A 19256-nucleotide genomic window follows, 5' to 3' on the forward strand; every position below is an offset into this window, starting at 1 on the left:
ATTAATAACATGTTCCAATCTTTGCACGGTGGAGCATGGTCTTGCAATAGTTGGGAGTTCCAAACTCTGGATAGACAACTCGTGGTGAGACAACGGGGGGCAGGTCCTCGCAAGTGCTAGCTAGCATTTTTGTTGTTGCCTCTTCTACAAGATGGCGGGTAAGCAAACAAGTTCCCAACAGCATGCGAAAGGTTAGCTCTCTTCACTTGGTAAGCCTTGAGCTAGTGAGTGTGGTGGATTTAGGCTTTCCATACCATATCTCCGCCTGAATGGACCTATACTCTCAAACATAGTTGTTTCTCGTACCGGTACGAACCCATTCGGTTCGTACGGTACGGTACCCTACTTAACGAAGATCCCAAATGCCCGCAATACTTCACAACTTTCGTGTCCACTCAGTATTCCATATGGGGTTGTTGAGAGACCTAAAAAATCTGGCAAGGTACACTGGTAGTGTACACTTGATTAGTAGGATGAGAGAATCTTGCTACATCACTTGGAGATCCCTGGTATAGGTAGGCTAGACAGTTAGATTCTCAAGTTATGTACAAGGGAGAAGATTTGGACATGGCCATTTTGATCTAGAGAGGAGTCCTTAAACCTATCACCCTAGATGCACTGCTTGTATTTGTGTAAGGACGGTCCCTTAGTCATAAACGCTACACTGGGAGACCTTTGGTATTGCATTACCCATCGAGGTTCTTTTTTCGAGACAATCGAGAGATCCAACTGGGAGACACACATATCCATGTTCTGGTTCCTCAAGCACTGTCCTCCCCCCCAACCTTTCCTCACATCAAGCTTGAAGCTCCATAGGTTGTAAGAGTTTTTAAAAAAAACGTATTTTATTATATGGTATCTGAAAATTTCATATCGTACCAAAAATTCACGTACAGTATCGTATTTTCGAACCGTGATAACTATGCTCTCAAAGAAATCCCCAATGACCCTATCTCCCACCTACATCCAAAAGGAGGCTTTGGCATAGTGTCTGTACTCCACCCCCTCCGCTCCTTTATGGATCTAAGCTCTGTACGGATGGCTGCCAGCTAACACTCAATCTACGGGCTATCTAGTGCACTCTCCTAAAGCCGCTATACAGAAGCTAGGCCCCTTGCCAATGCTCCTTTCCTGCTAGACCGGAGGGCTGGCAAGAGAAAGTCCTGTGGTAGTGGGAGATGATGGCTCTAATCCTCTTGTAGTGACACGGGCGTGGGCGGGGACCACAAGATCGAGGGCGCCGGGTTCTGCATAGCTCAATGGCTCTGCCTAGTGTCACTCCTCCCGGCCGAGCTCCTGCATCAGCCTGAAGGTCGCGTGTAGTGGGTGAATCTGCCCTCGTCGCTCTGGTCTGGAAAAAGTCGGTGAGAGCTCTCTATACTGTTCCTCTTACAAGTACCGCTGGTAAAAGGGACTCCCTGTGTCTACGAAGCTCTAGGAGGAAAAGTCCCAAGCATCTCTAATCTAGGAAATCCATGACCCTGGAAAGTGGTCTAAATCCATCTCGAAAGAGGCAGTGGAACCTCCCCCCAATCTCATAGTATATTGGGCATGTGCATACATAGTGGGCCTCTGTCGCATCCTCTGTGTGAAAAAGCTGAGAGAGAGAGAGCATAAATATAATATACCTACAAGTAAGTCCCCTCAAAGGACCATAATAACATTAAAACTCCAGGTAGGCAGCACAAACTGGTGGCCCAACGTGAGACAGTTGGACACTGGCCAATAGGGCACTACACTATTGGATATTAGATTTTGGAACAAGAGAATTCAGCAGCAGCTTGGACAGTGTCAAGTGGTACAAATGGGCCACAGGAAAGTGCTAGAGAGTGCCTTCAACCTAGTGTATGGTTATTGGTGGAAAAAAGAGCTTGTTAACTACATCTGTATGCCCTGCAAAATAAAAAATAAAAAAATCCATATATAGGGACCCCAGCACCCTCATTCTCATTTTGCAATTGGAGCTCACAGCCCACTCTTCCTCAATCGTGAGTAGCAGCTGCCAGCAGCCCCAATCTACACCAACAACAGAGGTTCTGAGCAACTTGGGTTGTACAGGAAATAGTCTACAAGAAAATTGGAGTTTTCTCTTGGTTTTCAGTCTTGAGCCAACTTGACAGACATTGTAAATAGAGCTTTTGCACAATATAATAGAGTACAGGGCCATCCCTTATGAACACAAAAAATGATTTTCCACAATACTAGGAAGTACAAGAGTCTATTAGCTCAATTTTTTAGCTTACCAACAAACATTAAAAAAATGCCGACAAACATAAAGACCTTAATACCTGGTGTTGATCCAGCATCCAAAATTTCTCCTGCTTGTTCAAGGCGTTCCTTCACCCAAAATGGAGTGTTTCTACTCTCAATCCACAACCCAATACCAGTAGTCTTGTTCTTGAAATCAGGAAATTTTACATTTATCTATCACTCGAACCAAAAAACAGTTAGCTAAAGGAAAGCTCTCTCTCTCTCTCTCTCTCTCTCTCTCTCTCTCTCTCAGCTCTCACTTGCTTCCCACATGGGGGAGTGTCACCATTTGGCCGCCCAATTGGTCCACCCGTGCTTTCTCATCATGTATGTACATTGGACTAGTGTCCATGGCAGTTGTATATGCCGGGGATTGATGCCACTCATGTGATACTGTGGACTTCGCTTTCCGTTGGGACTTGTGCCTCTGTGTACATGCCCGGAAATGCCTGGTGGATTGGTGTTCCATTGGGTCTGGTACCTCGTGTACTTGCCTGGAGCACGTCTATTTTAGTATAGTCTCATAAACGGGGATTGTCCATACCAATGCTGCATTGCATAGCATCTTTATGTGCTTGCTTGCAATTGAAATTGCATGTTGTTTTCATGCTTGCTTGACCAGCGTGTAGTTCCGGGTAATAGGACGCCCGCCCGCGAACTGTGCGTGTGAAATTGTCTGCTGACATGGTTATGTGGCATGTGATAGGTGGTAAGTATTGGTCATAAACCTAGTCTTAGGAATTAGCACTAATTTATAAGTGAGTGTGTACACACTTCATTAAGTTTTAGGCGACCAAAACTCACCTATAAATTATGACCAGCCTGGTGTTCACACACACTAATGTTCCGAGGTGGACAAAACCCAATGTCCATCGCCCAGACCTTATCTCCTTTGTACAAAGGGAGTAACCAACCATGTGTCCTTTCTAGCTTGCTCCACAAAGCCGCACCCTACCACCTACACTGGACAACTCACCGCCTCACTCTTCCCTCTCTCTCTCTCTCTAGAAGAAGGCGCCTCCTTCATGAGGGATTTTGGGCTGTATTTTCTGCACTTTCTCCTTCCCAACTCCATATCCAAGCTTGCTAAGGTGTTTCCCAAGCTTCCAAGAGTGCTTCCGGGTGCTAATCACTCTCCTACACACTCCCAATGACTGAAATTCACCAAAACAACTCTCTTTCTTGTTGTAATTGCTGGTCTTTTACTGAAAACCCTAATTTTGGTCCTCCTTTCTCAAGTTGAACCATAGGGGAAGCTTTCCCAGGGTTCTCTTCTTCCTCTTGAAGACTTTTGTCACGAAGAATTGCAACAAACCGAAGATTTCACCACTCCAAGGACTTCCATTGCGAAGACTTCCGCTGTCATTGACTCTACTTGCAATTGGTTAGCTTTTATGCTTAAATTTGGATGCAGGTGGAAGGAGCGCGGAACCGAATTACAAGATTGCATACCCTGAGAGTAGTGTTCTCTTGTCCTACGTGCTCTCGTGCAGATTGTTGCTACCATGTGTTGGTGGAACAATAGAGAGTAGATGGTAGGGAGCATGGGCACTTGAGAGGGTAGTGTGAGTTGCAAGTCTACACCGACAACCACTTGTTTGCAATACTGTATTCATATGCATTGGTATGGAAATCTGGTCAGAAATGCCCATGACACTATGTACTTGATTCTCCCAAGATCAATATACTTTATTTGAGGGAGGTGCCAACCGTTCCGGCTCATTGTGTGTCTCTTGTCAATTCAGCAAATTACTTCTAGTATTGAGCATGTGTCCATCAAATCTTAGTGTATTTAAGTGTATTGATTAGCATTGTGTTCAACCAAGTTACATTGGTATCAGAGCATACAGTTCTCTTCCACTTCTATCGTGAGAGACGATCACTATGAACACTAGCTATCTCTACGCTTAGAACACTATGGACAGCCATACAGTGAATGTTGGAGATGGTAACACAAGAGGCAGGGACAATGAAATGCATGCCTCCAAGGCTTTAGAGGACGAGCAAACTCATGTGGTGCACAATAGGGAACATGAATATGTGGGACACGTCCTGTAGCAAAGAGAAGATGCAAGAAGAAGAGTCCATAGTCTTGAGGGTTGAACTTACTCGTATGCACTCTCTTTTCCATGCACAACAAGAAGAATTGAATCTCTACCGTCATGAGGATCCATTGGTACATGACCGTTTGAAAGCCAAGAAAGCTTAATCTTATATGGATCATGCAACGGCAATGATTGCTCAAGAGTTACACATGCAACCAAGGGATGCAGCATGTGCATACTTGGCTCGTACCGAGGATGCCTATGCAGAAAAGAACACCATCCCACATGTCTTGGAATTCCCACAGGTGTCCGAACAAGAACTTATGTCTAAGAGAATGAATCTCCATGCTATGGGACTCTGGGAGAGGAACCATCGGAGACTTCACACCATGCAGGAGTACCTTACGTAGCCCGTGAGAAGGACACAATGTTTATGGCAGTGGTCAAAATTATGTCAAATGCCATTGCCGGTTGAAAATGTGCATGCACAACACATGCAACATGGGCTGCAATTTTTTGTTGGTGCAGGTATTCCGCGTATCTCTCATGCCTTCGAGTGTGCTCGTAAGAGAGAAGCTATGGCTGAAAATGCACCAATGCATGTTGAGGGGCCAACCATGCCTCATGCTTATAGGGCACATGTATCTATGCCTTATGCATCACCTTTTGCTCCTAAAATGATGGCAGTCACAAGGGCTATCCCAATGGACAAACATGGGGGAAAACATGTTGAGATGTAGGCACATGCATCAAAGTCTCGTGCGGAGACAAATCTCTGAAGTTTGATGAATATCATGGGGAATATGATGCATCAAAAGCACTTGCTTTTATTGCCCAAATTTAAAATTGCTTATAGTGATGAGGATTTCACTCAAAAATCCATGATCTGGCATGTAAGCATGTTCATGAAAGGCACTGTTGCCCATTGGTGGCTTACGGAGAAGCTCTCACCGAATCCTGTTAGATCATGGAAAGAGTTCAAGGAGAGGTTCTATGCCCAATTCATGCCTACCAATGCATTGAATGAGATAACAATGAAGTGGGATTGGGTGAAGCAAAATGAGGGAGAAACAGTGAATGCATATGTACAAAAGTTTTGGAAAGTACTTGTGGAGGTGTCTCTATTCATGCATGTCACCGAGGCGGAAAGGAAGAGAAGGTTTCAATCGGGATTGCAACCCGTGTACAAAGCGGGACAACAAATGTATCCTGGTCACACCTTACACCAACTAATCGCAGTCGCCACCGCCACCAAGCAATTGAAACTCAAATTGAGTCGTTCCAACAAGTCTAAACCCTCATTTCAAGGGGATTGTCCAAAACCTACAAAATAATGGACAGCCACCTAAAAAGGACCAAAACCAAGATAAAAATGGTCCAAAGGCTGAAAATAACTCTACCAAGAAGCGACCCTTCAAAGTAAGAGACTATGGTCTTAATTCGGAGCAGAAAAAGCAATACATGAGCGAGGAAAATGCTTTACTTGTGGTAACACCGAGCATATTGCAAATGCATGCCCAAACAAGAAGAAGCGTGATAATGCAAATGCATCAAAGTCCAACGTACATATGGTCCCAGATGTGCAGGACAACACTTCACATGATAGCAAAGACAAGGTTGTATGTAAAGCTTGGGAACAACTTAAGGATCAGCCCGCTTTGTTCATGTTTGATGATTGTGCAACTGAGAACTTCGTATCTACACAAATGGCAACTGATTTGGATATTGAAGAGGAGGACATGGGTCCTCAAATTGAAGCAAGGGCTGCCTTTGTTGGTAGAGAAGTGCAGGTCATGCCTATTATTGGCAAGTTGCACATATACACATTCAAAGGCTATATGGATCATGAGGATTTTCTTGTGACGCCTTTGAATATTTGTGATGTAATGGTTGGAAAGCCTTGGCATACACGTATTGATCCGTGTAAGGCTTACATGACCAACAGGATCACCTTCATGCATAAAGGCCGAGAGCATGTAATTGATACTAGTGAAGAGGGTGATACCATTCCCCTTGTATCTCATGTACAAATTAAGAAAGTAATGAAAAAGAGTGTTTTTGCGTACTTGATTTTTGTGCAAGATCATGTTGAGGAAAATAATGTACATGTAAGCACTCTTAGTAATGATAGGCTGAAATCCTTGCAAGAGTACAATGATTGTTTTGCTGATAAGTTACCAAATGAGTTACAACCCATACGACCGAAAGATCATCGCATTGATCTTGTACCGGGTAGCTCACCACCTAATAGGCCAGCCTATCGTGTAAGTGCATCCCAAAAAGAGGAGATCATGAAGCAAGTAAATGAGCTTCTTGAGAAGGATTTGGTTCAGCCAAGCTCTTCCTCATATTGTTCGCCCATCCTCTTAGTTCAAAAGAAGGATGGATTCTTTCGTATGTGTGTGGATTATAGTGCTTTGAATAAGCTCACCATCAAGAATCAGTTTCCGATTCCACGCATAGACGACATCCTTGACAAGTTGGATGGATCGGCATGTTTTAGCCGAATTGATCTCAAGAGTGGGTATCATCAAGTGCGTGTAGTGCCTGAGGATGTACACAAAATTGCTTTCACGACAACATTTGGGCTTTATGAGTATCTTGTTATGCCTTTTGGTCTTACGAATGCCCAGGCTACATTCAATAGAATGATGGGTCGCATATTCCGTGGGTACAGGAAATTTACAGGTGTCTTCTTTGATGACATCCTGGTCTTCTCTCGAAGACCGAAGAAGAGCATAGAGCTCATTTGGCTATTGTTTTTTAAGAACTCCATAAGCATAAACTCTTCATAAATGCAAAGAAGAGTGAGCTCTTGTTGTCAGAAATACATTATCTTGGGCATATTGTGTCCAAAGATGAAGTGCGAATGGATCCTGCAAAGATTGATGCAATTCGGAATTGGCCCGAATTGAGTTCAGTGCATGAGATCCGTAGTTCTCTTGGATTATGCTCTTACTACCGCAAGTTCATTCGGCACTTTGCATGGATTGCTTCTCCTTTGCATGATTTAACAAAGAAGAAGACTACATTCAAAAGGACTAATGTAGAGAGGGATGCATTCCTCAAATTGAAAGATGCAACTACTCATAGTCCAGTGTTGATCATTCCGGATTTGAAAAAGCCTTTTAGTGTGGAATGTGATGCATCTGAAAATTGCATAGGAGCTGTCCTAAATCAAGAGGGACATGCCGTGGCTTATGAGAGCCGTAGATTGCATGATGCAGAGCTATCTCTTGGCATTTATGAGAAAGAGCTCTTGGCTGTAATTCATGCACTTACTATATGGAAACATTACCTTCTTGGGGCTGATTTCACTATGAAAACAGATCACCAAAGTTTGAGGTATTTTCTTATCCAAACTAAATTATCATAGAAGCATATGAGAATGGCCAATTTCCTCTCTATGTTTCATTTTCAGATCTTGCACACCCCAGGAAAGAAGAATGTAGTGGCAAATGCATTGTCACGAAAGCCGTATGTAACAGCTATCTCGGTTGCCTCTCATGGGGACTTGTCTGCCATGCGTTCATTTGTATCATACGGATGCTAATTTTGCCACTATTTGGGCTAATTTGATGGTTGGTTATGCACGTGCCTCTTATGTGATTAAAGAGGGTTATGTGAAATTTGATAGACAAAAGGCACCAGGTTTGCTTCAGCCATTGCCTATTCCCACGCAGCCATGGGAGAGTATTACAATGGATTTCATTATGGACTTGCCATGAACCCAACAAGGTAATGATGCAATTTGGACAATTGTGGACAGGTTTAGCAAGCAAGCTCAATTCTTGCCAGTCAAAAAGACCATCAAAGCTGAGCATATAGTTAAAATATATCTTGCACAAGTGTTCAAGCATCATGGAATGCCGAAGTCCATTGTGGGGGATAGAGATCCCACGACTACAAGTGTTCAAGCATCATGGAATGTCGAAGTCCATTGTGGGGGATATAGATCCCACGACTACAAGTCCCTTTTGGCGGGCCTTATTTGATAACATGGACACCAAATTGGACTTCTCATCAGCTTATCGCCCTCAAACGGATGGGCAAAGTGAGGCTGCAAATTCAGCTGTGTTGGATCTTTTGAAATGTTATGTGGCAGATCAGAAGTCTTCTGGGGAGAAGTACTTACCACTTGTGGAATTTGCATACAACAACACGGTGCATGAATCTACGAGAAACGCCCCGTTTGAGATTGTTTATGGTAAGGTGGTTTTGCCACCCATCCTTCGCACAAAGGATGAGAGATTTACAGCTAATGAGTATGTAAGAGACTTGGATATTGCTTTTATAGCTAATGAGTATGTAAGAGACTTGGATATTGCTTTTACTCAGGTGCGAACAGCCATTGCAAGGTCACAAGACAAGCACAAAAAGATTGCCGACAAGCATAGAAGGCAATTGGATGTTAAAGAGAATGATTGGGTATTGCTGAAATTTGAGAAAGAAAGACTTGCAAAGAGACCTGGCAAAGAGGGTGCATATCCTAAGCTTGCAACTAGGTACTATGGGCCTTTTCGAGTGATCAAGAAGATCAATGAAGTGGCTTTCAGATTGGCATTGCCTAGTCATTGGCACATACACAATGCTTTTCATGTGAGTCTCCTTCGTAAGTATGTAGGGCCGGAGCCCAGTGAACCGCTCATTGAGGATCTACGACAAGTGGATGAGCTTGAGGAGATCTTGCAGCCAGGGCAGATTGTGTATCACAAGGAACGCAAGCTTGCTACAGGCAAAGTTGTCAAGCATTACCTTGTGAAGTTTAAGACCTATCTTCCCATTGATGCTAAATGGGCAGATAAAGAGTTCTTCAGAGATTGCCCGCATTTGCTTCAAACATATTCAAATGCTTTTCAATTGCCGACAGCTGTTTAGAAGCCGGGAGGGATGTCACCATTTGGCCACCCAATTGGTCCACCCGTGCTTTCTCATCATGTATGTACATTGGACTGGTGTCTATGGCAGTTGTATATGCCGGAGATTGATGCCACTCATGTGATACTGTGGACATGGCTTTCCGTTGGGACTTGTGCCTCTATGTACATGCCCGGAAATGCCTGTGGATTGGTGTTCCATTGAGTCTGGTACCTCGTGTACTTGCCTGGAGCACGTCTATTTTGGTATAGTCTCATGAACGGGGATTGTCCATACCAATGCTACATTGCATAGCATCTTTATGTGCTTGCTTGCAATTGAAATTGCATGTTGTTTTCATAATTGCTTGACCAATGTATAGTTCCGGGTAAGGGGATGCCTGCTCGCGAACCATGCGTGTGAAACTGTCTGCTGACATGGTTATGTTTCATGTGACACGTGGTAAGTATTGGTCATAAACCTAACCTTAGGAATTAGTGAGTGTGTACACACTCCATTAAGTTTTAGGCGACGAAACTCACTTATAAATTATGAGCAACCAGTGTTCACACACACTAATGTCCCAAGGTGGACAAAATCCAATGTCCACCGCCCAGACCTTATCCCCTTTGTACAAAGGGAGTAACCAACCATGTGTTCTTTCTAGCTTACTCCACAAAGCACCTGCCTGCCACCTACAGTGGACAACTCACGACCTCACTCTTCCCTCTCTCTCTAGAAGAAGGCGCCTCCTCCATGAGAGCTTTTGGGCTATATTTTCTGCACTTTCTCCTTCCCAACTCCATATCCAAGTTTGCTAAGGTGTTTCCCAAGCTTCCAATAGTGTTTTCGGGTGCTAATCACTCTCCTACACACTCCTAATGACTGAAATTCACCAAAACAGCTCTCTTTCTTGCTGTAATTTCTAGCCTTTTTGCTGAAAACCCTAATTTCAGTCCTCTTTTCTCAAGTTGAACCATAGGGGAAGCTTTCCCAAGGTTCCCTTCATCCTTTTGAAGACTTTTGTCGCGAAGAATTGCGACAAATCGAAGATTTCATCACTCCAAGGACTTCCATCGCAAAGACTTCCGCTATCATCGACTCTACTTGCAATTAGTAAGCTTTTATATACATATATACCTAGATGAATCCAAGAACATGCCCAAGTTCACCTTTTAGGAATGTGCATGCTATATACTCATGGTAGTCAACCAACAAGACTATATAACTATCAACTCCATTATGCATAGTATGGACTAGATACTACAACATCCCCACTAACGTCATCAATGCCCAATAGTGGATGTAGAACTCTCTATCAAGCTTTTATGCTTAAATACGAAAGCAAGCAGCAGGAGGGAGAAACCGGATTACAAGATCACATACCCTATGTAGTGTTCTCTTGTCCTACGTGCTCTCTTGTAGATTGTTGCTACCATGTGTTGGTGGAACAATAGAGAGAAGATGGTAGGGAACGTGGGCACTTGAGAGGGTAGTGTGAGTTGCAAGTCTACACCTACAACCACTTGTTTGCAATACTGTATTCATATGCATTGGTATGGAAATCTAGTCAAAAATGCCCATGACACTATGTACTTGATTCTCCCAAGATCAATATACTTTATTTGAAGGAGGGGCCGGCCGTTCCGACTCATCGTGTCCGTTCCGGCTCATCGTGTGTCTCTTGTCAATTCAGCAAATTACTTCTAATATGGAGCACGTGTCCATCAAATCTTAGTGTATTTAAGTGTATTGATTAGTATTGTGTTCAACCAAGTTACACGGAGGCTTGAATACAGTGGATTACCTAATGGCATCTCCGGCTTTAGCCACATCCATACATACCTTCACCATTCCCACCCGCCCCCTTGGAGCCGACCATGCCTCTCTCTCCTTCAGCCTCAGCTTTTCCCGACCATCATCACCACCACCACCACCCATCTCCCACTACACCCATATTCACTTCCACCATGATGGAGACTCAACTTACTCCGACAACATCTAACATATGTAGACCCCAATCTCCCACTAGCCAACCTCACCTCTAAGCTCACCACAATCTTATCACACCTTTGCCACAGCTGCATTTCCATCCACCAACCGATCTACTGCCAGACTCCCCACCAACACCATGCCCCAGAACGATTGGTATGATGTGAGCGTCTCCTACGCGAGGCTGTAACTGGCCAAATTTGAGAGCGAGATGCTCAAAGGATTAACCAATACACAACCAGACGTAAGAAACGAGCACATGTTTAAGGGTCAATACAAGGACTTATACCAATCTCTAAAAGGTGTGAATTGTTGTGAGGGCTGGAAGAAAATATGGGAGAAACACCCACCCACACCCATCACATCTCCATCCATATGGCACACATATGCACAATACTTGTATGAAGTACTAGCTCAGTCCCGCATCCCACCACCATCACATCCACGTCCCACCACATGCAGCTTTTTCACACCTGCCATGGTAGCCCAAGCCATCTAGAGACTCAAAAAACAGTAGATCACTTGACCATGAGGGCCTCTTGGCAAAGCACATCTCCCATGTGGGGGGGAGACTCTGGCACCCCTCCTAGCCCATATGTTCAGGAGGGCTCTTTCGGAAGGCTTCCCACCCACCTTGACAGCCCATATCATCACACCCATCTCTAAGACTATTATGATTTGCCACAGACTGGCCAAACTTTATGGTCAATACTTGAGATTGAGCTCAACACAATAGCAAAGAGCCATATGCACAGAGCATTAGGGCAGGCAAGCTTCCGCAGGTCATTCTCTATTTTAGAAGAGGGCAGAGCATGACACCGACGGGTTTGCTATTGCTTTGTGGATTTCCACAAAGCATTTGATACGGTGCCTCGAGCCACACTACTACAGAGACACCAAGATTTGGGGGTACCATCAAACTTGATTTGGGAGATCATGGCATTATATGAGTCGGTCATAGGGCGGGTGAGATGCCAAGGAGGATTATCTAAGGAGATCACCAATACCATTGAAGTGAAGCAAGGATGCCCATTGTCTGCCACTTTGGCCTCTACATCGACGAGATTTCAGCCTTCATTGATAAGAGGAGGGGGAGGAGGCGTGTCACTAGCAGGCATCCTTGTTTCCATACTACTTTATGCTGATAACATTGTGCTCATTGCAGATTCTCTAGAGGTTCTCCAGAGGCATCTTGACACATTACGTGCACAGCAAGATCTCATAATAAACCTTGGGAAAACCAAGCTTACGGTCTTCAACACATCCCCTGTTCTCACATCTCGACTTAGTTTCACCTACATGGGCACCCCAGTGGAGGTTGCACACTCACAGGGCCGGTCTTCTTGATGAGCCAAGACTGATGCGAGGGTATGCTTCTCTTGCTCTCATGGAGAGACAGTGCTTCCAGGCCCATTTCCAAGAGCCGAGGACCAAGGTGTGGCTATTTGACACCTCCGTCACTCCGGCATTGATGTATGGAGCCCCCTTTTGGACACCTGATCTTTTTTTTCCCCCCCAAAAAAAAGATCCTTCCATTAGTTAAAGAAAAAACAGCCACAAAGGATTAGATACAAATTCGCCTCATATGAGGACGGGAGACAAGTGATCATAAGGGGAAGAGATGCTTCTCCTCCGGCTGGCCGCTCGGTGAGGAGAAGGCTATCTCATAGGGGGGGGGGGAGGGGGGGACAACCACACAGGTGGTCTATAATGCCAAATGGAGTCACCGCCATTATCTGTGGGGAAAGGTCCAGACCTCCAAAGTTTCAACAAGGCTTCATGTCGCTTCTGCATGCGGTCAGAACCTCCCTGTAACTTCCCCCACTGACCGCGTGTGAATGATATCAAGCCATATGCTCCTGATGGTCTAAGCCGATGGAGTGTGGGTACCCTCGATGGCCTCGCTGCATCTTGTACGGCAAATCTCCCATCTCTGGCATGAGCCTGGGGCCAATCACCTGAAGGAGAGGCTGCGACTGGTACTGCTGCAATACGATGGTGAGAGACTTGAAGGTCTAGTCCTCCCCCCTCCTCCTCATAAGCCCTGATCACTCCAGCCTCTGTGGCCCAAGTGATGATCTAGATCGATGCCCTGTCCATAGCGAAGATGCAGATAATCCACTGCGAAATCTTCTGAGCCTTCGAGCAATCCCAAGGGCAATTACAACAGCCAAATGGCTGAAGATAGAGAGGCCTTAAGTCATGATGCTCCCCTCTATGATATGTACCAAACCATCAATTCCACATGATATTATCTTGGCAAAATTTGCTCCAGCACCCATGCTAGTAGAGACACTCTTCTAGAAAGTCATACATTCACAGGATCAGTGCCATGGCCCCCTGGAGACTATCGAGGCTCGCCCTACAATTCTCCTAGCAACTGGCAGAAGATAGGCACAAGGCATGGTATAGCCGAGTATGCACCTGGTTCACAAGGCAAGGGCTCAAGATGGATCACCCCCCCCCCACCCGCCCCCCCTCCCCCCCCGCCCACTCCAGTATGATCCGGACCCCCCATTCATCAAGCTCTCTCAAGACGACACGAACCAGATAATCAGATATGATTTATTGGGACTATGCATACAAGATACCTTGATCACAACACATAAGCCACTCTCACACAAACGGCAATACTACATGGATACTTTCATGAGGCTTATAGAGGATGGTTTCATACTAAGGACCAGATATCTTAACATATACATGTCACATGCCATGCAGATTGCAGTAAGCCAGTTGCGGGTGTCATCGCACCGCCTGAGGATATTAAGTTTCACACACACACACACACACACACACATGCTTTGCTCTCTCTCTCTCTCTCTCTCTCTCTCTCTCTCTCTCTCTCTCTCTCTCGGACACCTGGCTTTCGGACACCACGCCTATACCAGAGAGAGATGACAGAGATCAGAGCTCAGTTTCACAGAGAGGGTGCGGAGCGACTGGCTCGCTTCAGAGCACACCCAGGCATGTTCTTCAGGGAGCTGTGGACACCCCCTTCACTGATGTATACCATTTTATACCCCCAGTATGGTACAGGATGGAGCTAGCTAGGTTGCATATCATGATTGTATACTCCATGCATATAGCTTTGCATTCTCCTAGTAATAGAGCTCCATCCCCTGCACACCCAGATTCAGCTTTTTTATTCAGTACTTTTTCATTTTGTTGGGATGACAGAGGATACCCCATACAGGTACTCCGATTTGTCTCATAGGCCGAGTTCGGTCTTTTGGAAGACGTTAATAAAATCTTTCTTTCTTTCTTTCTTTCTTTCTCTCTCTCTCTACACACAAACATGCTTTGCTTTGTCTCTTTGGTTCCACTGTCTCTTGAGAGAGGGATTCGGACCCTTATGTAGGATCACGGATTACTTGGATCAACGGTGCCTGGGCCTCTTCCTTCTAGAGCTTCATCGCCACAGAGACTCATTGATTAGGGAGTCGAGACCCCATGGGAGACATCCACCCCGGCCCCACACGACCATCACTCAGTCCTTCCGACCACGAGAGGACACCCCACCAGCCATGGATGACATACCCACAACCTCATCAAGCCACACATTTTCGAGTGCTCGACCCCCCACCAGCCCCCCCTCTGATGTGACTCTAGACCGGACCACGCACTACAACGAGCCCAACGTCCGAGACTCCCTAGACCTTGCCAGCACACGAATATCAACCCCATCTTGAGGAGATCTTGGAGAGGCACAAAGCCACCTTCCCACGCCTGGCAAATCTTCGGAGCCTTTTACAGGCTAACTCCATGCTCAATATCCTTGATGGCCCCCTCCCCCTACAAGGGTTAGCTCCATAGATTGCATGATGACGACGGTCACACTTTGTACCTTATGGCTTGGATTTGACATTCCTAGCTCATAGCTCTCGTCTTTGTTTTCTTTTGCACCATGATGAGATTACATGGACACTGTTGGATCACTTTTGGTCTCACAGACCCACTGGGTCTTTTGAAGACGTCTAATATAACTCAACCTCTCTCTCTCTCTCTCTCTCTCTCTCTCTCTCTCTCTCTGCCCGCAGCCCCTACTCATCCCCCTGCCCGCTGCAAACCACCCCCCAAACCCTAGCTTTACCAGCCCATAACCCTAGGCTCTGCCTGACGTGCCCATTTTCACCCTGCACGATAGCCTAATTTTTCCAACCCCCCCTAGCCCCCCTTTCAATCTTTCACTTTTGACTTCCGAATGTCCACTCGAAACCCATGAACGTGTGTGTGCATAAACTTGTGTGGGCTTGCCATAGTATATTTATGTGTTCTGCAAGAAGTACGTTTAGGTTTTGGTCCAATTTATGAAATGCATTGTGTTATAACTAGTGTGAATGGTGCAAGTTCACATTACATAGGATAGATAATAAAAAGGGCAAACAACTTATAAATTGGGCACCCCTTCATTGATGAAGAGTGGATTGTCCTATTTTCTGGCCATGCATGAGTGTATGGGCAGCCCTTGAGTATCAGCTCACAAGTACTGTGATAAGGGCTGCCCTACCATATACAAGAGTAGAAAAGAGGTAAAATCAGCAAATACATGTATACACTTCATTTTTGGAGACTTTTCGTGATGGATCAGCTTTTGGGAGAACAAAATGACCTTATGAGACTCGAGAGTATTCACCGCCAACAACAATGGGCTAGTCCCTAATTATGTGATCATTTGTGTGGCAGATGATCAGCAAATACCTGTTTATGCTTCATTTTTTGAGACTTTTCGAGACGGATCATATTTTGAGAGCTTTTAGGAGAACTGAATTACCCTGTGAGAGAATATTCACCTCCTCCAACAATGGGTAAATCCTTGATTATGTGATATTCGTGTGGCAAATGATCAAATACACCAACATAATGTTTTTATCAATCAATTGTAATCACATAATGCTAATGAGCCGGTGAAGGTAGCTCTTGGTTATTCCAAGCTTGCTCAGATAAATAATACAATACCATAAAGCATTGTCGACACATCTTTCATCCCTAGTGCAAGTGTTTATGATCTTGAGATTATGTGATTTCATTGAGAGATTGTCATGTTGCATGTGTGGAAGCCTTGCTATACTGATCCACAGCCCTAAGCCTAATTAAGAACATTGATGCTGAATTCAGATGATTAAGACAGAGGAGAGAAAAGAAGAGAGAGATTGGTGTCACGGTTTTCTTTATCTATATATGGAACAAAAAGGTTGATGAATGCTTGTACATGTGTGGGCCCTAGTCAGCCCCAAGAGGTTGACCTTTTGGCCCCTTTTCTACATGCTTCTACTAATGCTAATGATGAATGAAGTGCTCAATGAACTGAATGATTTGCTCAATTATGACTGAATGCTTATATATGCTCTTGGGAAGCAGTCGGCCAGCTACCAAAGGCTGTCCGCCTGCTGTGGACATGAACCATGAATAAAATGCTGCACTTTATATGCCTGTTGATCCTGCCACACCTGTTGGTGCAATGCCATGGAACCGGCTGCCTGCTGCCAGCCGCCGACAGGCCTTCATGCACTCCCATGATGATGTGATACTGCTGATGATGATGATGGTGATGAAGATGTTGATCTGATATTGATGCTACTGATGACTAACTTGACTCACGATTAGTCAGGGATTAAGACAGTTCCTACATATGATTAGCCATGGCACGGGCCTGCACGTGACATTCCCTTCTAAACTTGATGATGGGGTGGACACATTGTCATCCTTCCTCCCTCGACTGCTCCTGACTTTGACCTTCTACTAACTTTTACTTTAGCTAACTGATATTTTTATTTGAACACCTTCACTCCTAATCTCCACTTCCAAGTCTTGCTGAAGAACCAAGTATCTGTTCAACTATTGTTCCCATGCCTACTTTCCCTTACCCTTAAGGGAGCATCGGGTCACCTTGATTAAGGCAGAGGAGAGAGAAGAGAGAGATTGGTCACTGGTGTTAGGGTTTTCTTTATTTAAGGTTGATGAATGCTTGTACATGTGTGGGCCTTGGTTAGTCCCAAGGGGTTGACCTTCTTTTCTACATCTACTGATGCTAATGATGAATGAACTGAATGATTTGCTGAATTATGACTAAATGCTTATATATGCTCTTGGGAAGCAAGTCGACCAACTACTAAAGGATGTCGACTTGCTATGGACATGAACCATGAATAGAATGCTGAACAAATGCTGTGCTTTATATGCCTGCTGATCCTGCCACACCTTTTGCTTTCCATGGAACCAACTGCCTTCTGCACAAGGCCTGTTGCTGCTGCCAGCCGACAGGTGATTGCTGCCAACCGACAGGCCTTCGTGCACTCCCATGATGATGTGATACAGCTGATGATGACGATGACGACGACGATGATGAAAATGTTGATCTAATGCTGATGCTACTGATGACAGACTTAACTAATGATTAGTCAAGGATTAAGACAGTACCTGCAGATGATTAGCCATGGCAAGGGCGTGCACGTGACAATGCAAGAACACTAGATGTACATAAGTTGTAGGCAACCAAGAAGCCACTATGTGAAAAGAATAACTTGCCTCTCATGCTGAAGACGTAGGAACAAGATCTTGAGAGCTAGCCATTGACAATTAGCTTAAGAGTGGTTATCTGTATTCATCAAGATCAATGGAGCAACCAACAAAGAGAATCAAATCAGCGGGCCGTTGTGAAGAAAGCATCATAAACATGATGTTTTGATGTGGTGTCAGAAAGAGCTGAAAGCACGAGTCACGATCATGCAAAGCGACGCCAAGAATCCTCTCCTCATCATGTAGATGAAGAGAAGTAGCAAATGGAATCTCACCATAGAATAGAAGTTAGCAAAAGGAGTGAGGACATCAAGTTCGAGGACTACTATGGTGAGTTTGATATACATGAAGCTTTGGCTTTTATTTTCCAGTTTAAGATTGCCTTTGGTTTGGCGATGAGCATTTCTCAGAGATATCCAACCTTCAACATGTGGACATGCAAATGAAAGGGACCACAAGTAATTGGAAGTTTGTCCCAACAACTTTCTAGAAAAACTACCACCAATTGTAAGGATTTCAAGGATGCATTTCATGCACAATTCTTGCCTCGAAGAACATTCGCAATCGGATTCGTTGTCCCAAGGGAGGGACACTCAGTTATGCAATATGTAACAAAGTTTTGGAAAGTATATCTCAAGGTAATGCCCTTCATGCACATAAAGGATGAAGAGCAAAAAGAAAAAGGTTTGAAGTGGGACTTCAACCCATCATCCAACAAGGGCCAAAAATTTACCCTAATCATACTATCAAGCAACTTACCAATTATGTCATAGCCATAGAGAACCTCTATGTCAAAACGGTTGCAAAACATGATTGATTTTTGTATGTACAAGGACAAAAGGGAGGCTAATTATGAACATGAACAGCCACCCAAAAGAGATGCACAAGATGCAAAGGGAATAAAAAACGCTTCTGAAAAGAAGTTGAGAATCAAGTAGCCTGCTTTTGGGATGTCTTGGCAACGAAGGACAGATTATATGAATGAAGCCACGTGCTTTTAATGTGGAAGCAAGGAACATGCGTTTACCAAATGCCCAACAATGCAAGACACAAGGAAAAGCCTCGTGTGAATGTAGTACTATATGTGCAAGGTAACAAAGGTGTTTCATGCGCGAAAGCCTTGCCATACTGATCCACAGCCCTAAGCCTGATTAAGAACAAGATGCTAAATAAACATGATTAAGACATAGGAGAGAGAAGAAGAAAGATCAGTGTCAAGGTTTTCTGTATTTCATATGGTACAAAAAGGTGACTTTAGTGCTTGTACATGACCAAGCCTTTGGTCAGCCCCAAAGGGGGTTGACCCCTCACTCCTACATAACTGATGACTACAATGATGTATGGTGAATGAATGACTCTTGAATGAACTGAATTATGACTTTCTTGAATGAACTGAATTATGACTTTCGCTTATCTATCATGCTGAGGTACAGGTCGGCCTACTACGCTGCAGAGTCGGCCAGAATGCTGGACATAATATTCATGAAATTCCTTCCTTCAATGCTGCACTTACTTCTTTGCATGCCCCACTGTTGTTGGCCACTGCCTAGGCCTTAGCCGCCTGCATGTCTATTGGCTACCGACTAATGGTTG

General features: G+C 44.6%; 1 protein-coding gene across 2 annotated transcripts in view; it reads right to left on the minus strand.

Annotated features, from left to right (window-relative positions):
- Positions 1 to 19256, minus strand: part of LOC147605526 (protein OSB2, chloroplastic-like) — a 68418-nt gene that overhangs the window by 17511 nt on the left and 31651 nt on the right. For both annotated transcript variants that reach the window (XM_086793230.1, XM_086793231.1), the window contains exon 5: positions 2289 to 2424. In XM_086793230.1, coding sequence (XP_086649356.1) covers positions 2289 to 2424 — 136 coding nt within the window. The remainder of the gene's footprint in view (positions 1 to 2288; positions 2425 to 19256) is intronic.

This window comes from Cibotium barometz, chromosome 59 (genome assembly GCF_041138505.1).
Source record: "Cibotium barometz isolate CiBa-2024 chromosome 59, ASM4113850v1, whole genome shotgun sequence".
In the NCBI taxonomy this organism is placed as follows: domain Eukaryota; kingdom Viridiplantae; phylum Streptophyta; class Polypodiopsida; order Cyatheales; family Cibotiaceae; genus Cibotium; species Cibotium barometz.